The 15,122-nt window shown below is 41.7% G+C and overlaps 1 protein-coding gene across 4 annotated transcripts in view; it reads right to left on the reverse strand.

The window, feature by feature from the left end:
- The window catches only part of arfgef2 (ADP-ribosylation factor guanine nucleotide-exchange factor 2 (brefeldin A-inhibited)), a 79,469-nt gene that overhangs the window by 29,752 nt on the left and 34,595 nt on the right, over positions 1-15,122 (reverse strand). For all 4 annotated transcript variants that reach the window (XM_060938133.1, XM_060938131.1, XM_060938132.1 and 1 more), the window contains exons 17-19: positions 1,005-1,089; positions 423-594; positions 61-212 (exon numbers count right to left, since the gene is read on the reverse strand). In XM_060938133.1, the coding sequence (XP_060794116.1) occupies positions 61-212; positions 423-594; positions 1,005-1,089 (409 nt within the window). The remainder of the gene's footprint in view (positions 1-60; positions 213-422; positions 595-1,004; positions 1,090-15,122) is intronic.

The following is a 15,122-nucleotide window of genomic DNA, read 5'->3' on the forward strand; positions in this document are numbered from 1 at the left end:
TGGACACTGTATGGTTCTAAAGAGGGGGAAGGGAAGAGGGAACGAGGAAAGGTCTGGTACCTTAAACATGGGACGGACATGTTCCAGGTGGGTGGCACTAAAGAAAGGAGCCTGAGCGTGGCTCACAGCTTCCATCAGGGCTTTAGCTGTCTTAGCCATCTGCTCCATTTCCATATTATACAGCAGCCGTCTCTGTTTCTCACTAGCTACACCTGCCAGCAAAGCAGAGCCTTATTCAGTTAGTGTCCTGCTCAGAAAATACACTTTACTTTCGGTTTTTATAAAATTAAATTAATAATATGGAGTAACATGTTCAATAATTTATGCTTATTAAAGCTATATAAAAAGAGATGAAATAAAGTCACTGGGCAAAAGAAAATTTCACTCCATCATGCTGGGGGGGGGGGGGGGGGAGCACTTACTCTGCTTACTGGACTTGGGGGTGATCGAGTACTCTTTACTCTCCTTCATGGCGATCTTCTTTCCTGCTATTTCATCATAAATGGAGGAGAGGTACTCCTCAGGCAGATCCTTACTGTCGTTAATGCCGCGGTTCATCTTAATGTACTGTTCTTTTGTCATTTTGCTTTTCACCTGAGATGAAACAAACACATTAAGAAAAGGACAAATATTTAGAAACCGTGCATATGAATATAATGGCACTCAATAAAGAAAAGACCCTAACCATAAATAAAACAACAAGAGTGCTCGGAGAGCACAAGATCACCCTGCCACAATATATTGCAAACGAAATTGCAATATGCGTATTATGGTCCTATAACAAAGCCTTTTTCCAAGTTTCGTGAAATTCCTCAAAAAAAAAAAAAAAAAGGAGTTGACTTCAGAACGTGAGAACCCTTTCCGGGACAGACAGACGGACTTCGCCACGACATAATCCCCCTTTGGGCCTTTCGGCCAGTGGGGGATAAAAACATGTTTATCAGAATAAAGGTAAGATGAAACATATTTAGCATTAATCCAAGGCCTGGCATCTTTAAACTCACCTGTGGACTGTGCAGATCGGTGGTTAACATGATGATGGAGTAAGCCAGCACATAGGCCGTGTCAGCACTCGCGAACAGTGTCTGCCTGGAAACAAACAGCTGAAAGTCAGTGCAAAGACAACAACCTTTACTAACAAGTGGACCAAATGGGAAAAGTCTGGAAAGACATGAGGCAGGAAATTATCAATAAAAAGGAATCAATTAAAAATAAACAACAAACGATACCATGTTATTACATTACAATAGTCCTGTTATTACCTAGCCTGGGAAATCCCATGCTGCTTTGCACAATCGTTCCGATCTGAAAAGACAGCATGGAAACTATGGTCTAAAGCAGGGGTGTCCAAACTGATCCATAAAGGGCCGTGTGGCTGCAGGTTTTCATTCCAGCCATGCAGCAGCACCCTGATTTGGCTTATTCAATCAACTGACACACCCACCCTTTAATCAAGGGTGGGTGTGGCTGCAAGTATTTGACTGTGTGAAGACAGTTCAGTTGATTGAATGAGCCAAGTCAGGTGTGCTGCTGCATGGCTGGAATGAAAACCTGCAGCCACACGGCCCTTTATGGATCAATTTGAACACCCCTGGTCTAAAGGCTCGCCTGAGTTAGGGAGCCAATCAGAGAGTGGGGAGGGGTGGAAAGACGGTGACGCGTACTACTCGACAAACGGAAGCTTGTAGTTTATTTGGGACTGTTTACGGATCACATTTAACATGGCGGCAAGCGATACGAACCAAACTTTCGATCAAGCTTTAGACACTGTTCTGAATAGTTTAGAGCGAAAGTTTGTTTTAAAAAACTCTTTCCTTCTCTTCTTCGCTCTAACTACGTCACCGGGTACAACTGCCATGATTGGCCATGGGCTACGTATACGCCAAATGATAGACATTCGCTACGTCCAATAAACGGCCGTTGACAATTATAAACCACACCTCCCCTACGAGAAATTCAATAGGCGGATTCCAGACCATATTTCACTTGTGATATGGTCTGGTGTTAACCAGACTAGTTATTACCTAGGGGCGACCCTTGAATAGTCAACTATTTGAGCTAAGGCGCCTGATTCGACTGCTAATCTCACAGTCTAATCAATCAATCAATCAATCAATCATCGCAGTAATGTCTGGTACAAAACACAGCACATATACAGGGTGTCTCAAAATACATGCAACCCATGTCACTGCTAATAATTCTGCCAATATTAAAATTGGCTTGTTCTAATTTTTCAGATTTGAAGAGAGGAGACCATAACAACTAATAATTATTAGTCAAAATGCCTTGGACAAAGGAGAGGGAAAAAAAATTGTTACACTACTTATTTGGAAACAATCAATCATTCAAAACAGTGCAAGCAAAATTTCTCAGGAAGTTCAACTATCCCCAAAAAAGCCAAATTTATCTTTGGGCACACACATTTCAAGCCACAGGATCAGTAAACCACCTCAACAAGAAGGGGAACGGGAAGAAAAAGAAAAAAAAAAAAAACTCAGATCTGGCAGGAAGCTGACTGCAAGATCTCCTGACAATGTGGATGCGGTGAGAAATTCTGTTGGAAGGAGTCCAAAAAAGTCCAGCCAAAGACAGAGCCAAGAACTGGGTCTTTCACATGCATCAATGCAAAGAATCATGATCAAGGATCTTCAGCTGTACCCATACAGGATCCAGATCAAACAAACTCACACCAGCTGACATGGCAAAACGTGTTGTGATGTGCTATGCTGGTGGTTCGAAAACAAGACCGAAGAGGATCCTGACTTTCTTGGTGTTTGGTTCAGCGACGAAGCACACTTCTTGCTCTCTGAGCACGTCAGTAGCAAAAACAATGTGTTCTGGGGCACACAAACCCCATATGAGGTGTTTCAGAGGCCCTTGTACTCTGAAACATACAGCCTGGGTGACCATCTCAAAACATGGCATAATCAGACCATTTTGGTTTGAAGATGCAGACGAGGAGGCAGTCACTGTCGCAAAGGAGCATTACCTTGTGGTACTCAACAAGTTCTGGAGGGTACTTGGGACATGTCGTGGTGTGAATCAAGATGTGCAATGGTTCCAACAAGATGGGGCAACTCCACATACAGCCAACATCACAATGGAGTGGCTGGACCACAGATTCCCTCATCGGCTGATCAGCAAACGCCGCAAACTAGAGTGGGCTCCGCATTCGTCCGATCTGAACCCCCCAGATTTTTATCTTTGGGGGTTCTTGAAAGACCATGCATATGAGAATCGTCCTCAATCCATTGCTGAACTGAAAGTGGCCATCACCCAGAAGATTCATGCCATCAGGAAGGAAGAGTGATTGACAACTTCGCTTGTCAGCTTCAAGTTTGTCTGCAGTGCAACGGCAGTCATTTGGAACATATGCTCTAATGGATGTATCCTTTGAGCTAGAGACCTCAAACCCTTATGGCCCTTTTCCACTACCCTTTTTCAGCTCACTTCAGCTCGCTTCAGCCCGACACGGCTCGCATTTCGACTACCTCAGAACAGCACGACTCAGCTCGCTTCAGCCCTGCTCAGCACCCAAAACTCGCACGGTTTTGGAGTGGGGCTGAAGCGAGCCAAACCGAGTGGGGCTAGGGGCGTGAGGAGACACTCCCCTGTGCACTGATTGGTGAGGAGGAGTGTCCTCACATGCCCACACACGCCCCGCGAGCACGCTGGGATCTGTAAACACCGTAAGCCCAGAAGAAGAAGAATTACGAATTACGAGAATTTATGAAGCCTTATGCGCCTCGCCTCATCTATACGCTCTTGCCAGTATCTGTTGGCGTTGTCGGTGACAACAAGCCACAGCACCAAGACCAGCAACACTAACGACTCCATGTCCTCCATGTTTATTGTTTACTATCCGGGTTGTGAGACTACCGCTTAAAAGGTCACTGATGTCACTGTTTGCGCCGCCTAACGACATCACATGACGTCCACCCACTTTCGCTAACTCCACCCAATGTGTCCACCCACTTCCAGCCAGCACGGTTCAGCGCGGTTGTAGTCGAAATGCAACTCCAACAGCCCCACTCAGCTCGACTCAGCCCAACTCAGCACTGCACGGCTCAGCCCGACTCAGCCGCGTTGGTAGTGGAAAAGCAGCATTAGTTTTGTAATTGTTATAATATCAGCTTCCAGAAAATGTCATCTTTTTTGGACTTTCTTGTCTGAGTAATAAGTTATTATAATGTTTATGGGTTGCATCTATTTTGACACCCTTGTACTTCACAAATGTGCAAGGCAAGCATGAGGGTTTAAGTAGGCATACAGTGGCATGCAAAAGTTTGGGCACCCTTACTGAAAATGTCTGTTACTGTGAATAGTTAAGTGAGCAGAAGATGAACTGATCATCAAAAGGCATAAAGGTAAAGACGGCACATTTCTTTTCAGCGTTTTCTGCAAGATTTGTGTATTGTTTTTGTTTTGTACAATTGAAGAGTGAAAAAAGAAAAGGAACACCATGCGAAAGTTTGGGCACCCCAATACATTTGAGTTCTCAGGTAAGTTTAACCAAGGTTCCAGACCTTAATTAGCTTATTGAGCTGTGGCTTGTTCAAATTCTTCATTAGGAAAGGTCAGATGATGCAGATTTCAAAGCTGTATAAATTCTTTGACTCCTCAAACTTGTCCCTAAAATCAACAGCCATGGGCTCCTCAAAGCAACTCCCTCGCATTCTGAATAATAAAATAATTGATGCTCACAAAGCAGGAGAAGGCTACAAATACGTAGCAAAGTGTTTTCAGGTAGCCGTTTCCTCAGATCATAATGTTAAGAAATGACAGTTAACAGAAACAGTGGAGATCAAGGTGAGGTCTGGAAGATGAAGAAAACTTTCTGAAAGAACTGCTCGTTGGATTGCTAGAAAGGCAAATAAAAACCCCTGTTTGACTGCAAAAGACCTTCAGAAAGATTTAGCAGACCCTGGAGTGGTGGTGCACTGTTCTTCTGTGCAGTGACATCTGAACAAATATGACCTTCATGGGAGAGTCATCAGAAGAAAACCTTTCCTGCGTCCTAGCCACAAAATTCAGCATCTGAAGTTTGCAAATGAACATCTAAATAAGCCTGATGCATTTTGGAAACAAAAGTCCTGTGGACTGATGAAACCAAAATACAACTTTTTGGCCACAATGTGCAAAAAGGCATGTTTGGAGAAAAAAGGGTGCCAAATTCCAGGAAAAGAACATCTCTCCAACTCTGAAGCATGGGTGTGGATCGATCATGCTTTGGGGTTGTGTTGCAGCCAGTGGCACAGGGCACATTTCATTGGTCGAGGGAAGCATGGATTCGAATAAATATCAGCAAATTCTGGAAGCAAACATCACCCCATCTGTAAAAAGTTGAAGTTAAAAAGAGGATGGGTCCTACAATAAGACGATGATCCAAAACACACCTCAAAATCTACAATGGAATACCTCAAGAGGCACAAGCTGAAGGTTTTGCCCTGGCCCTCACAGTCCCCTGACCTAAACACCATTGAAAATCTGTGGATAGATCTCAAAAGAACAGTGCATGCAAGACAGCCCAAGAAACTTGTAGAACTGGAAACCTTTTGCAAGGACAAATGTGTGAAAATTCCCCAGGTAAGAACTGAAAGATTATTAGCTGGCTACAAAAAAAAAAAAAGTTTACAAGCTGTGATACTTGCCAAAGGGGGTGTTACAAGGTACTAACCATGCAGGGTGCCCAAACTTTTGCTTCAGGCCCTTTTACTTTGTCATTTTGAAAATGTAAAAGATGAAAATAAAAAAATAAATGTTTTTGCTTAAAATATAAAAGTGAATGAATCATCTTTAACTTTATGCCTTTTGGAGATCATTTCATCTTCAACTTGCTTAACTGTTCACAGTAACAGCAATTTTGACCAGGGGTGCCCAAACTTTTGCATACCACTGTACTAATCAAAGGGACAAACAGAAACGGGTGACAGTAATTATGGCACAATCAGATCCAAACAGGACAAGGTAAATGACAAGACAGAAAAAAAAAAGTGGCAATATAAATAAAACAAGGAAAAATGCAGAAAGGTGTGCCATAGCGCTACTCGGCACGATAGGGAAATGAGTCAGCTATGGGCCTTCTATATTCTAAATGGGTATATTTATTTGATAAATTTGATTTTTATATTTGTTTGATTACTAGCAATTTACATTTGGGTGTTTTTTTTTTTTGTTGTTTTTTTGTCCGTTCTTGTAAAGAGCAGCCGGTAATCAGGGAGAGAGCTGAGCTACCCAGCGCCATGTGCACATGCATGCACGTGTGAAACGTAGAGAGGAATAACGGTCACTGAAAAGTGATCGCCAAGTTAAAAACACCACACCCCTTGAGTTGTCGAGCCTGTCTCACAGTTCCTCATTCCCTAACCTACGAGTGTTACACCTATATACTGGTAGTCTAATAAAATAGCATTATTACAAATCTTTACATGTAGGTGAAGGGAAAAAAAAATCTGGCTCTTATAACAGCCAGATGGCCCATTGACTGGCAAAGCTCTTGTTTAAATAGATGACTGAATAAGCATCTAACCCATCATACTGCAAATTAATTAGCCTACCCACTGGTTTTAATTGCTCAATTTTTTTTTTTTTTTAACTTTTTATTGAAAAAAAGACCATGAAAAAGGACAAGAATCGAGATACATTACTTTTTTTGCTTTTAAACAAACATACCCACCCTACCCCACTTGACTGGACCTTTAAAAGAGGAAGGGGGGAAAAAACAAAACAAAACAAAAAAAAACCACACCTGCTCATTCCAAATCAATGTACAGAAATGCCATTTCATTGAAGGACATTACAACAATAGGACAGTAAGATTAACCATGATACATCATTATGATTAATGTTATAGCTTGGTGCATTATATATTAGATAGAAATGATGTAACCAATTGTTATATGGAGAGTGCTTGAAGACCATTAAAGTATGACAGCAGAGGTTCCCACACTGAGATGAACTTATTTGAACCTCATCTCATCTCATTATCTCTAGCCGCTTTATCCTGTTCTACAGGGTCGCAGGCAAGCTGGAGCCTATCCCAGCTGACTACGGGCGAAAGGCGGGGTACACCCTGGACAAGTCGCCAGGTCATCACAGGGCTGACACAGACACAGACAACCATTCACACTCACATTCACACCTACGGTCAATTTAGAGTCACCAGTTAACCTAACCTGCATGTCTTTGGACTGTGGGGGAAACCGGAGCACCCGGAGGAAACCCACGCGGACACGGGGAGAACATGCAAACTCCACACAGAAAGGGCCTCGCCGGCCCCGGGGCTCGAACCCAGGACCTTCTTGCTGTGAGGCGACAGCGCTAACCACTACACCACCGTGCCGCCCCTTATTTGAACCTCTTGTATTAAATTTGATCTTTTCCAGATGTAAAAAGAGCATCACATCCTGTAACCACCGTGCTGCAGTGGGTGGGGCACTTGACTTCCAATGGAGTAAAATTTGCCTTCGTGCTAGTAAAGTTACAAAAGCTATAACATTGAGCTGTTTTTTCGTCAGATTCGAGTCATCATCTGGTACACCAAATATTGCAATTAAAAGCACAAGGCCTTAAACTCACTCCAAGAACATTAGACAAAACATCGAAAACAGCTGACCAATATCCTACCAGTTTATGGCATGACCAGAACGTGTGTCAAATTCGCCACATCTATTGGACATCTAATACATCTGTTATCCACATTAGGGTAGAATGCAGAAACTTTGGCTTTACTCCAGTGTAGGCGATGCACCACCCTGAACTGAATTAAACCCAATCTTGCACAAAAAATGCTACTGTTCACCCTTCTTAGAGCCTCAGACCATACATCTTCTGAGATTTCAATTCCAAGTTCGTTTTCCCAACCAGTTTTTAACCTCCCCAATTTAACATCAGTCATTGGCATGATCATTGAGTATGAATGTGCTGTAAACCCCTTTAACCAAAAAGGGATTTCCAACAGTAAATCTATTATTGATTTTTGGGGTAGTGCAGGAAAATGTGGGCTGTGGCTCTTAGCATGCTGGCGAGCCTGAAAATAACGAAACAAAATCAGTTTGTTGAAGTTCATACTTAGCACACAGGTCGTTGAAACTAGAGAAAACTCCATTTACATAAAGATCACTAAATTTAAGGATTCCTTTCCTGCGCCATACAACAAAGGCCTGATCTAATTTAGCCGGTAAAAAGTTGTGGTTATTACAAAGCGGGCTCCGAATCAGAAGAGTTCCTCCTATGTCAGTGTGCTTTCTAAATAATAATAATAATAATAATAATAATAATAATAATGTTAAATTTATATAGCGCCTTTCAAAAAACCCAAGGACGCGTTACAATTATAGACAAGGAAAGAAAAAATAAATAAAAATAAGTAAAAAGTCCACCAAGTAGGGGTCAGGATGTAATTCCCGTGGTGTAGCAGCCACAGTCCCACCAAAAGGTGCACGAAAACAAGTCCCACATCTCTGCCGTGACGCCGTCAGCAACATCGCTCGAACACCACGCCGTGGATCCACACAGCGAGCAGAGAAGCTCCGCCACGCAGAGCGCTGGTGTGTCCCAAACCGCCTGCACAGCCGCCGCGACGCCACCGAGCAACATCGCTCGGAGCATCACGCCAAGCGTTAAAGCACAGAGCGCTGGACAACCACGATGTAAATTGAGCAACAGGCTCACTGCAGTCCACAGCTGGGAGTGCAGGCATCACCCACAGCGAACCAAGGCCTGGAGGGAACTGACGCCCCAAACTGGGTCCGGAGCTACACCACAACCGGCGGACAAAACACTCAAACACCAAACTACACAAACACACAGGAAAGAAAAAAAATAGAAAAAGAAATAAAATAAGAGCTCCGGTGAGAAGCGGCAGCCAGAACGCGCACGACGTACTCTCAACCGGAAACGGAAACAAAAAAAAGACACCATATTTTCATAGAAATTGACACCATATTTTCATAGTGGAGATGACCACTGGGTTTGATGTAAATTGCAAAGTCCTAACTGGTAGACTAGATAAGACTAGAGCTTGTAGACAGGTCGACACACATGATCTACCTTCCAACTCACACCAGGCTGTACCTGGAGACTGCAACCAGTATGTGATTTTATGTATGTTTGATGCCCAGTAATAGCCTCTGAAATTAGGGAGTGCTAGCCCACCTCCCACTCTTTGTCGCTGGAGGAATTCTTTAGAAATTCTCGGATTCCGTCCATTCCAAATGAACTTTGATATCAATTTTTCTATTTGACAAAAAAAAAAAAAAAAGATTTGGGTAGAAAAATAGGAAGACACTGAAACAGAAATAGAAACTTGGGTAAGACATTCATTTTAACACAGTTCGCTCTGCCAGCCAATGTTAAATGCAAAATATCCCACCTTTGTAAGTCTGATTTAAGCTTAGATATAAGTGGAAAAAAGTTCCTATGAAAGAGATCTTGGAAGGTAGGGGTTATGCTAATGCCCAGGTATTTAAAACCTGATTTTGACATGTGAAATGGCAAAGCATGGTCTGGAATTTGCCTTGCTAGTCTATTCACAGGGAAACAGTCACTTTTGGATAGATTCAATTTATACCCTGATATGCGCCCAAATGTGTGGAGCACTGAAATGATTTTGTTGATGCATTGTAAAGGATTGGAGACGTAAAGCAACATATCAGCATAAAGGGACAGCTTATTTTCTAATCCCCATCTGTCAATACCAGTTATTGAGGGTGTAGATTTCAGAACAAGGGATAAGGGCTCAATTGCTAATGTAAACAGTAGTGGACTAAGTGGGCAACCCTGCCTAGCTCCTCTAGATAGAGGAAAGTTTGGTGAACGCTGCAGGTTCATAACCACTGATGCTTGGGGAGAGAAATGAAGTTGGATCCAATTTCTAAAAGTTTTGCCAAAACCAAATTGCTTCAGACTAAAGAAAAGATAGTCCCATTCCACCCGGTCAAAGGCTTTTTCAGCGTCTAATGAAACTACAACTTCAGGGGTAATATTTGATGAAGGACTATATAGAATATTTAGAAGACATCGTACATTAGAAAATAAATATCTTCCTCTGATAAAGCCTGTCTGATCTCTTGAAATTAAAGATGGTAGGGGTACTTCCAATCGCATAGCTAACAATTTTGAGAGTATTTTTATATCAGAATTTAATAGCGACACCGGCCGATAAGAACTGCACTTAGACGCATCCCTACCAGGTTTCAACAAAAGGGTAATAGACGCCTCAGTAAGGGAGTCCGGTAATTTACCCTGAGAGAGGGAGTGATGAAACATATCCAACAATAAGGGAGCCAACTGGGCAGAAAATTTTTTATAAAAATCGATGGGGAAGCCATCAGGCCCTGGGGCCTTTCCATTCTGCATAGCAGACATGGCAGAAAGAACTTCTTTAAGCTCCAGAGGTTGATCTAAGTGGTCTTTTTGGACAGAGGAGAGATTGGGAACTTCTATATTTTCAAAAAATTTTGAAAAAAAAAAAAAAAAAAAAAAAGAGATGCGTCTTTAAATGATTCTGACTTATACAAATTAAAATAATAATTTTTAAAAACATCATTAATTTGAGGGTTTGTGGTAAGATCTCCAGCGTCGTCTTCAATTTGAGCTATGAACTGAGAGGCTGACTTAGATTTTAATTGATGAGCCAGAAGCCACCCTGCTTCTCCCCCCCCCCCCCCCCAATGTTCATAAAACAGCCCACGTGATCTAATTAAGGCCCTGTTTACATTATTTCGAATCAGCGGATCATCAGATTAACGTTTTTAAAACGATTCGCGTATACACAAATAGCAGGAAGTGAAGTCCGTGCCGTTTTTCAGCAGTCGCATCACATGACCAACGTGGCATGACCAACGCCAGCGAATCAGGAAGGTGGATGTCACAGTGACGTTGTCCAATGACGTCAGCTAGAGTTCAGCACTGCGTACAGTATCCTCGTTCCTCAAGGTTTACACAGCACCGGATCAGGTACGTACTGGGTTGAATACGTGGGCCCTGGCGGATTCAAATTGTTCCGCCTGTGGAGTCGTTTCCCGGCGTTTTAATGTGCACGGACAGTGCATCCGCAACGAAAACGATACGGTCTAATGTAAACACCACCTAAAAGTTGTTCTGTTTCTTTAGTCGAAACAAGATTATATTCAGTTTGTAGGGCTATCCCTTCTTTAAAAAGAGTGATGGACTCAGATGTGGAATGCTTACAGTCCAAATCTAGTGTTGCATCAATCAACTTCTGTTTTTTCCTTTGTCTTTCTTTATTAAGATGGAGTATGCTATTATTTCTCCCCTTAGAACTGCTTTAAGAGTCTCCCAAAGTAGTGATGGAGAAACAGAATCCCCTCTGTTAATCTCTAAAAAGTTATTTATAGCCATGGTGGTTAAATTACAGAACATCTCGTCTGACAGTAGTGTTGTGTTAAAGCGCCATTGAGGGTGACTAGTGTTATGCATAAATGATAGAGCTAGAAATATAGGAGCATGGTCTGATTCTACAATAGCAGAATATTCTATCCTTTTCAATGAGTTAAGAAGTTTATCATCAATAAAAAAAATTATCAATCAATTCTGGAATAGGAATGGTGCACATTAGAAAAATAGGAAAATACTTTACTATTAGGGTACAAAAAGCACCAAGGGTCTACACTTGCTGTGTGCTGGAAGAATTCTGAGAATTTGTTCGCCATTCTTGATGATGAATGTACAACCCCAATTCCAAAAAAGTTGGGACAAAGTACAAATTGTAAATAAAAACGGAATGCTAACTGTACACACAACCTTACATACTCTTTAATCCTGTCCCTTTCCCCTCTGCACTATGTATGCATTTACAACCCCGATTCCAAAAAAGTTGGGACAAAGTACAAATTGTAAATAAAAACGGAATGCAATGATGTGGAAGTTTCAAAATTCCATATTTTATTCAGAATAGAACATAGATGACATATCAAATGTTTAAACTGAGAAAATGTATCATTTAAAGAGAAAAATTAGGTGATTTTAAATTTCATGACAACAACATCTCAAAAAAGTTGGGACAAGGACCATGTTTACCACTGTGAGACATCCCCTTTTCTCTTTACAACAGTCTGTAAACGTCTGGGGACTGAGGAGACAAGTTGCTCAAGTTTAGGGATAGGAATGTTAACCCATTCTTGTCTAATGTAGGATTCTAGTTGCTCAACTGTCTTAAGTCTTTTTTGTCGTATCTTCCGTTTTATGATGCGCCAAATGTTTTCTATGGGTGAAAGATCTGGACTGCAGGCTGGCCAGTTCAGTACCCGGACCCTTCTTCTACGCAGCCATGATGCTGTAATTGATGCAGTATGTGGTTTGGCATTGTCATGTTGGAAAACGCAAGGTCTTCCCTGAAAGAGACATCGTCTGGATGGGAGCATATGTTGCTCTAGAATCTGGATATACCTTTCAGCATTGATGGTGTCTTTCCAGATGTGTAAGCTGCCCATGCCACATGCACTAATGCAACCCCATACCATCAGAGATGCAGGCTTCTGAACTGAGCGCTGATAACAACTTGGGTCGTCCTTCTCCTCTTTAGTCCGAATGACACGGCGTCCCTGATTTCCATAAAGAACTTCAAATTTTGATTCGTCTGACCACAGAACAGTTTTCCACTTTGCCACAGTCCATTTTAAATGAGCCTTGGCCCAGAGAAGACGTCTGCGCTTCTGGATCATGTTTAGATACGGCTTCTTCTTTGAACTACAGAGTTTTAGCTGGCAACGGCGGATGGCACTGTGAATTGTGTTCACAGATAATGTTCTCTGGAAATATTCCTGAGCCCATTTTGTGATTTCCAATACAGAAGCATGCCTGTATGTGATGCAGTGCCGTCTAAGGGCCCGAAGATCACGAGCACCCAGTATGGTTTTCCGGCCTTGACCCTTACGCACAGAGATTCTTCCAGATTCTCTGAATCTTTTGATGATATTATGCACTGTAGATGATGATATGTTCAAACTCTTTGCAATTTTACACTGTCGAACTCCTTTCTGATATTGCTCCACTATTTGTCGGCGCAGAATTAGGGGGATTGGTGATCCTCTTCCCAGCTTTACTTCTGAGAGCCGCTGCCACTCCAAGATGCTCTTTTTATACCCAGTCATGTTAATGACCTATTGCCAATTGACCTAATGAGTTGCAATTTGGTCCTCCAGCTGTTCCTTTTTTGTACCTTTAACTTTTCCAGCCTCTTATTGCCCCGTCCCAACTTTTTTGAGATGTGTTGCTGTCATGAAATTTCAAAATGTCTCACTTTCGACATTTGATATGTTGTCTATGTTCTATTGTGAATACAGTATCAGTTTTTGAGATTCGTAAATTATTGCATTCCATTTTTATTTACAATTTGTACTTCGTCCCAACTTTTTTGGAATCGGGGTTGTATTTTAGGGTTAGACCTATCCAGATTTGGGTCCATCACACAATTAAAGTCTCCTAAAATCATAAGGTGGGAGTTTAAGTCAGGAAGCTTGCACACAAGCCTTTGTACAAAATTTACATCATCCCAGTTGGGGGCATATATGTTTACTAGCATGTTTTTTACTTCTGTAAAGCACATTGAACTGCCACTGTGTATGAAATGTGCTATATAAATAAACTTGCCTTGCCTAGTACGACCGGAGTGTGAAAAAGTTGCCCAGAGACTATAATCAGTGGTCGAAATACTTTTGACATTCTGCAATATTGCAGAACACTGGAAAAAAATGTGTTCTGCAATTTGGAAATATTTTCTGCAAATACACAAGCCTCCATACTACACCCTTCTCAACCTAATAATGCCTATATTTACATCATATCTAGCTTTACAACTCATAGCATTACTGCAATTCTTTATTCTCTCACTCTATTTTTAATTTCAGTCTTCACAGATCCTTCTCTGCAGCAAAGTTATCATTCCATGATACCTCCACAGGTCTTTCATCCCCCTCGCCCTGACACTACGGGCTACTACAACTTGAAGTATACCAACTAGTACATTTATGGATTAGTTATCACACCCACACATTATCCTTCCACACAACATACTAATAAAGGTATCGCCACAAAATATAGAACACAACTGTTCAAGAAACAAAACATTCATTTTCATGTTACACGTCATGTTACATTTTGTCAAGATTAAGTTTCTAGCTTGAACAATAGATTGTTACCCAAAATGTACTTCATTCACAGTGTTTGCATCTGCAACCTGTAGTTTTAAATTGAAAGCAAGGTTTCAATTCTACACTGTTAAATCTTACGATGATGCAAAGAATTGATGCCATTAAGGAATAAAACCCAACTGGCAAATGGAAAGACGTTTGGGTTCATTGTGTTTGCCTGACTTCTAAAGTGCAAGGTCATGAACTGAACTGAGAACGACTGCAGGGGCTTCACTACTCTAAACTAACAGAGAACTGGGTACAAACTAATCATGGCAGAACTGAGAGCTACAGAACTACTGAGAGCTACAGAACTGAACCTATGAGCTTTGTTTTACAGGGCAACTGTTTTACTTTGTGCTAGTCTGCACCACAGGCAAGACAGCACTAGTAGTAAAAAAAAAAAAGTAGAACATGTATACAAAACATGCATTAGTGTAGCTTGGTATGAGAAAAAAAATATTCAAAAGTATCTATGAATAAAGGTAAAATACTGTTGCTGTCTTCAAAGGGATATCAGTATAATTTTGCATGATTCAACAATACAATATATACAAACCTATACAATTTACCAATATATATGTATGCAACTATAACAGCGACCGTCTTCATTTTTGTCCCCCTCGTGGACGCGCAATCTGTCGCTGTTGGAGTCACGCTGGCTGCCGGTTTTGCCGAGATACGATAAAATAGTCCTCGTTTTCTTGGCGTTTTTGTCGGACTCTTGCCCCGAAGAAACAATCCTCTTCTTGGGAGCCATGTTTGTTGTGCCGCATTGAATTCTGGGAGATGCATGGCGGAAACTGCCAAACACTGCCGAGGTAGTTGTCGGGTCCTCCCGGCGGGTATTAAAAGTGACGAAATCTTACATCGGAAAATGGCAACTGCCCTTATTTGGTTGTCGTCGTCTTTCTTCGGTATTGCGTAAATATTGCTCAACTTTGACCTGGAAAACGCCGTCAGGTTCGC

The sequence above is a fragment of the Neoarius graeffei genome, chromosome 13, assembly GCF_027579695.1.
Source record: "Neoarius graeffei isolate fNeoGra1 chromosome 13, fNeoGra1.pri, whole genome shotgun sequence".
Classification (NCBI taxonomy): domain Eukaryota; kingdom Metazoa; phylum Chordata; class Actinopteri; order Siluriformes; family Ariidae; genus Neoarius; species Neoarius graeffei.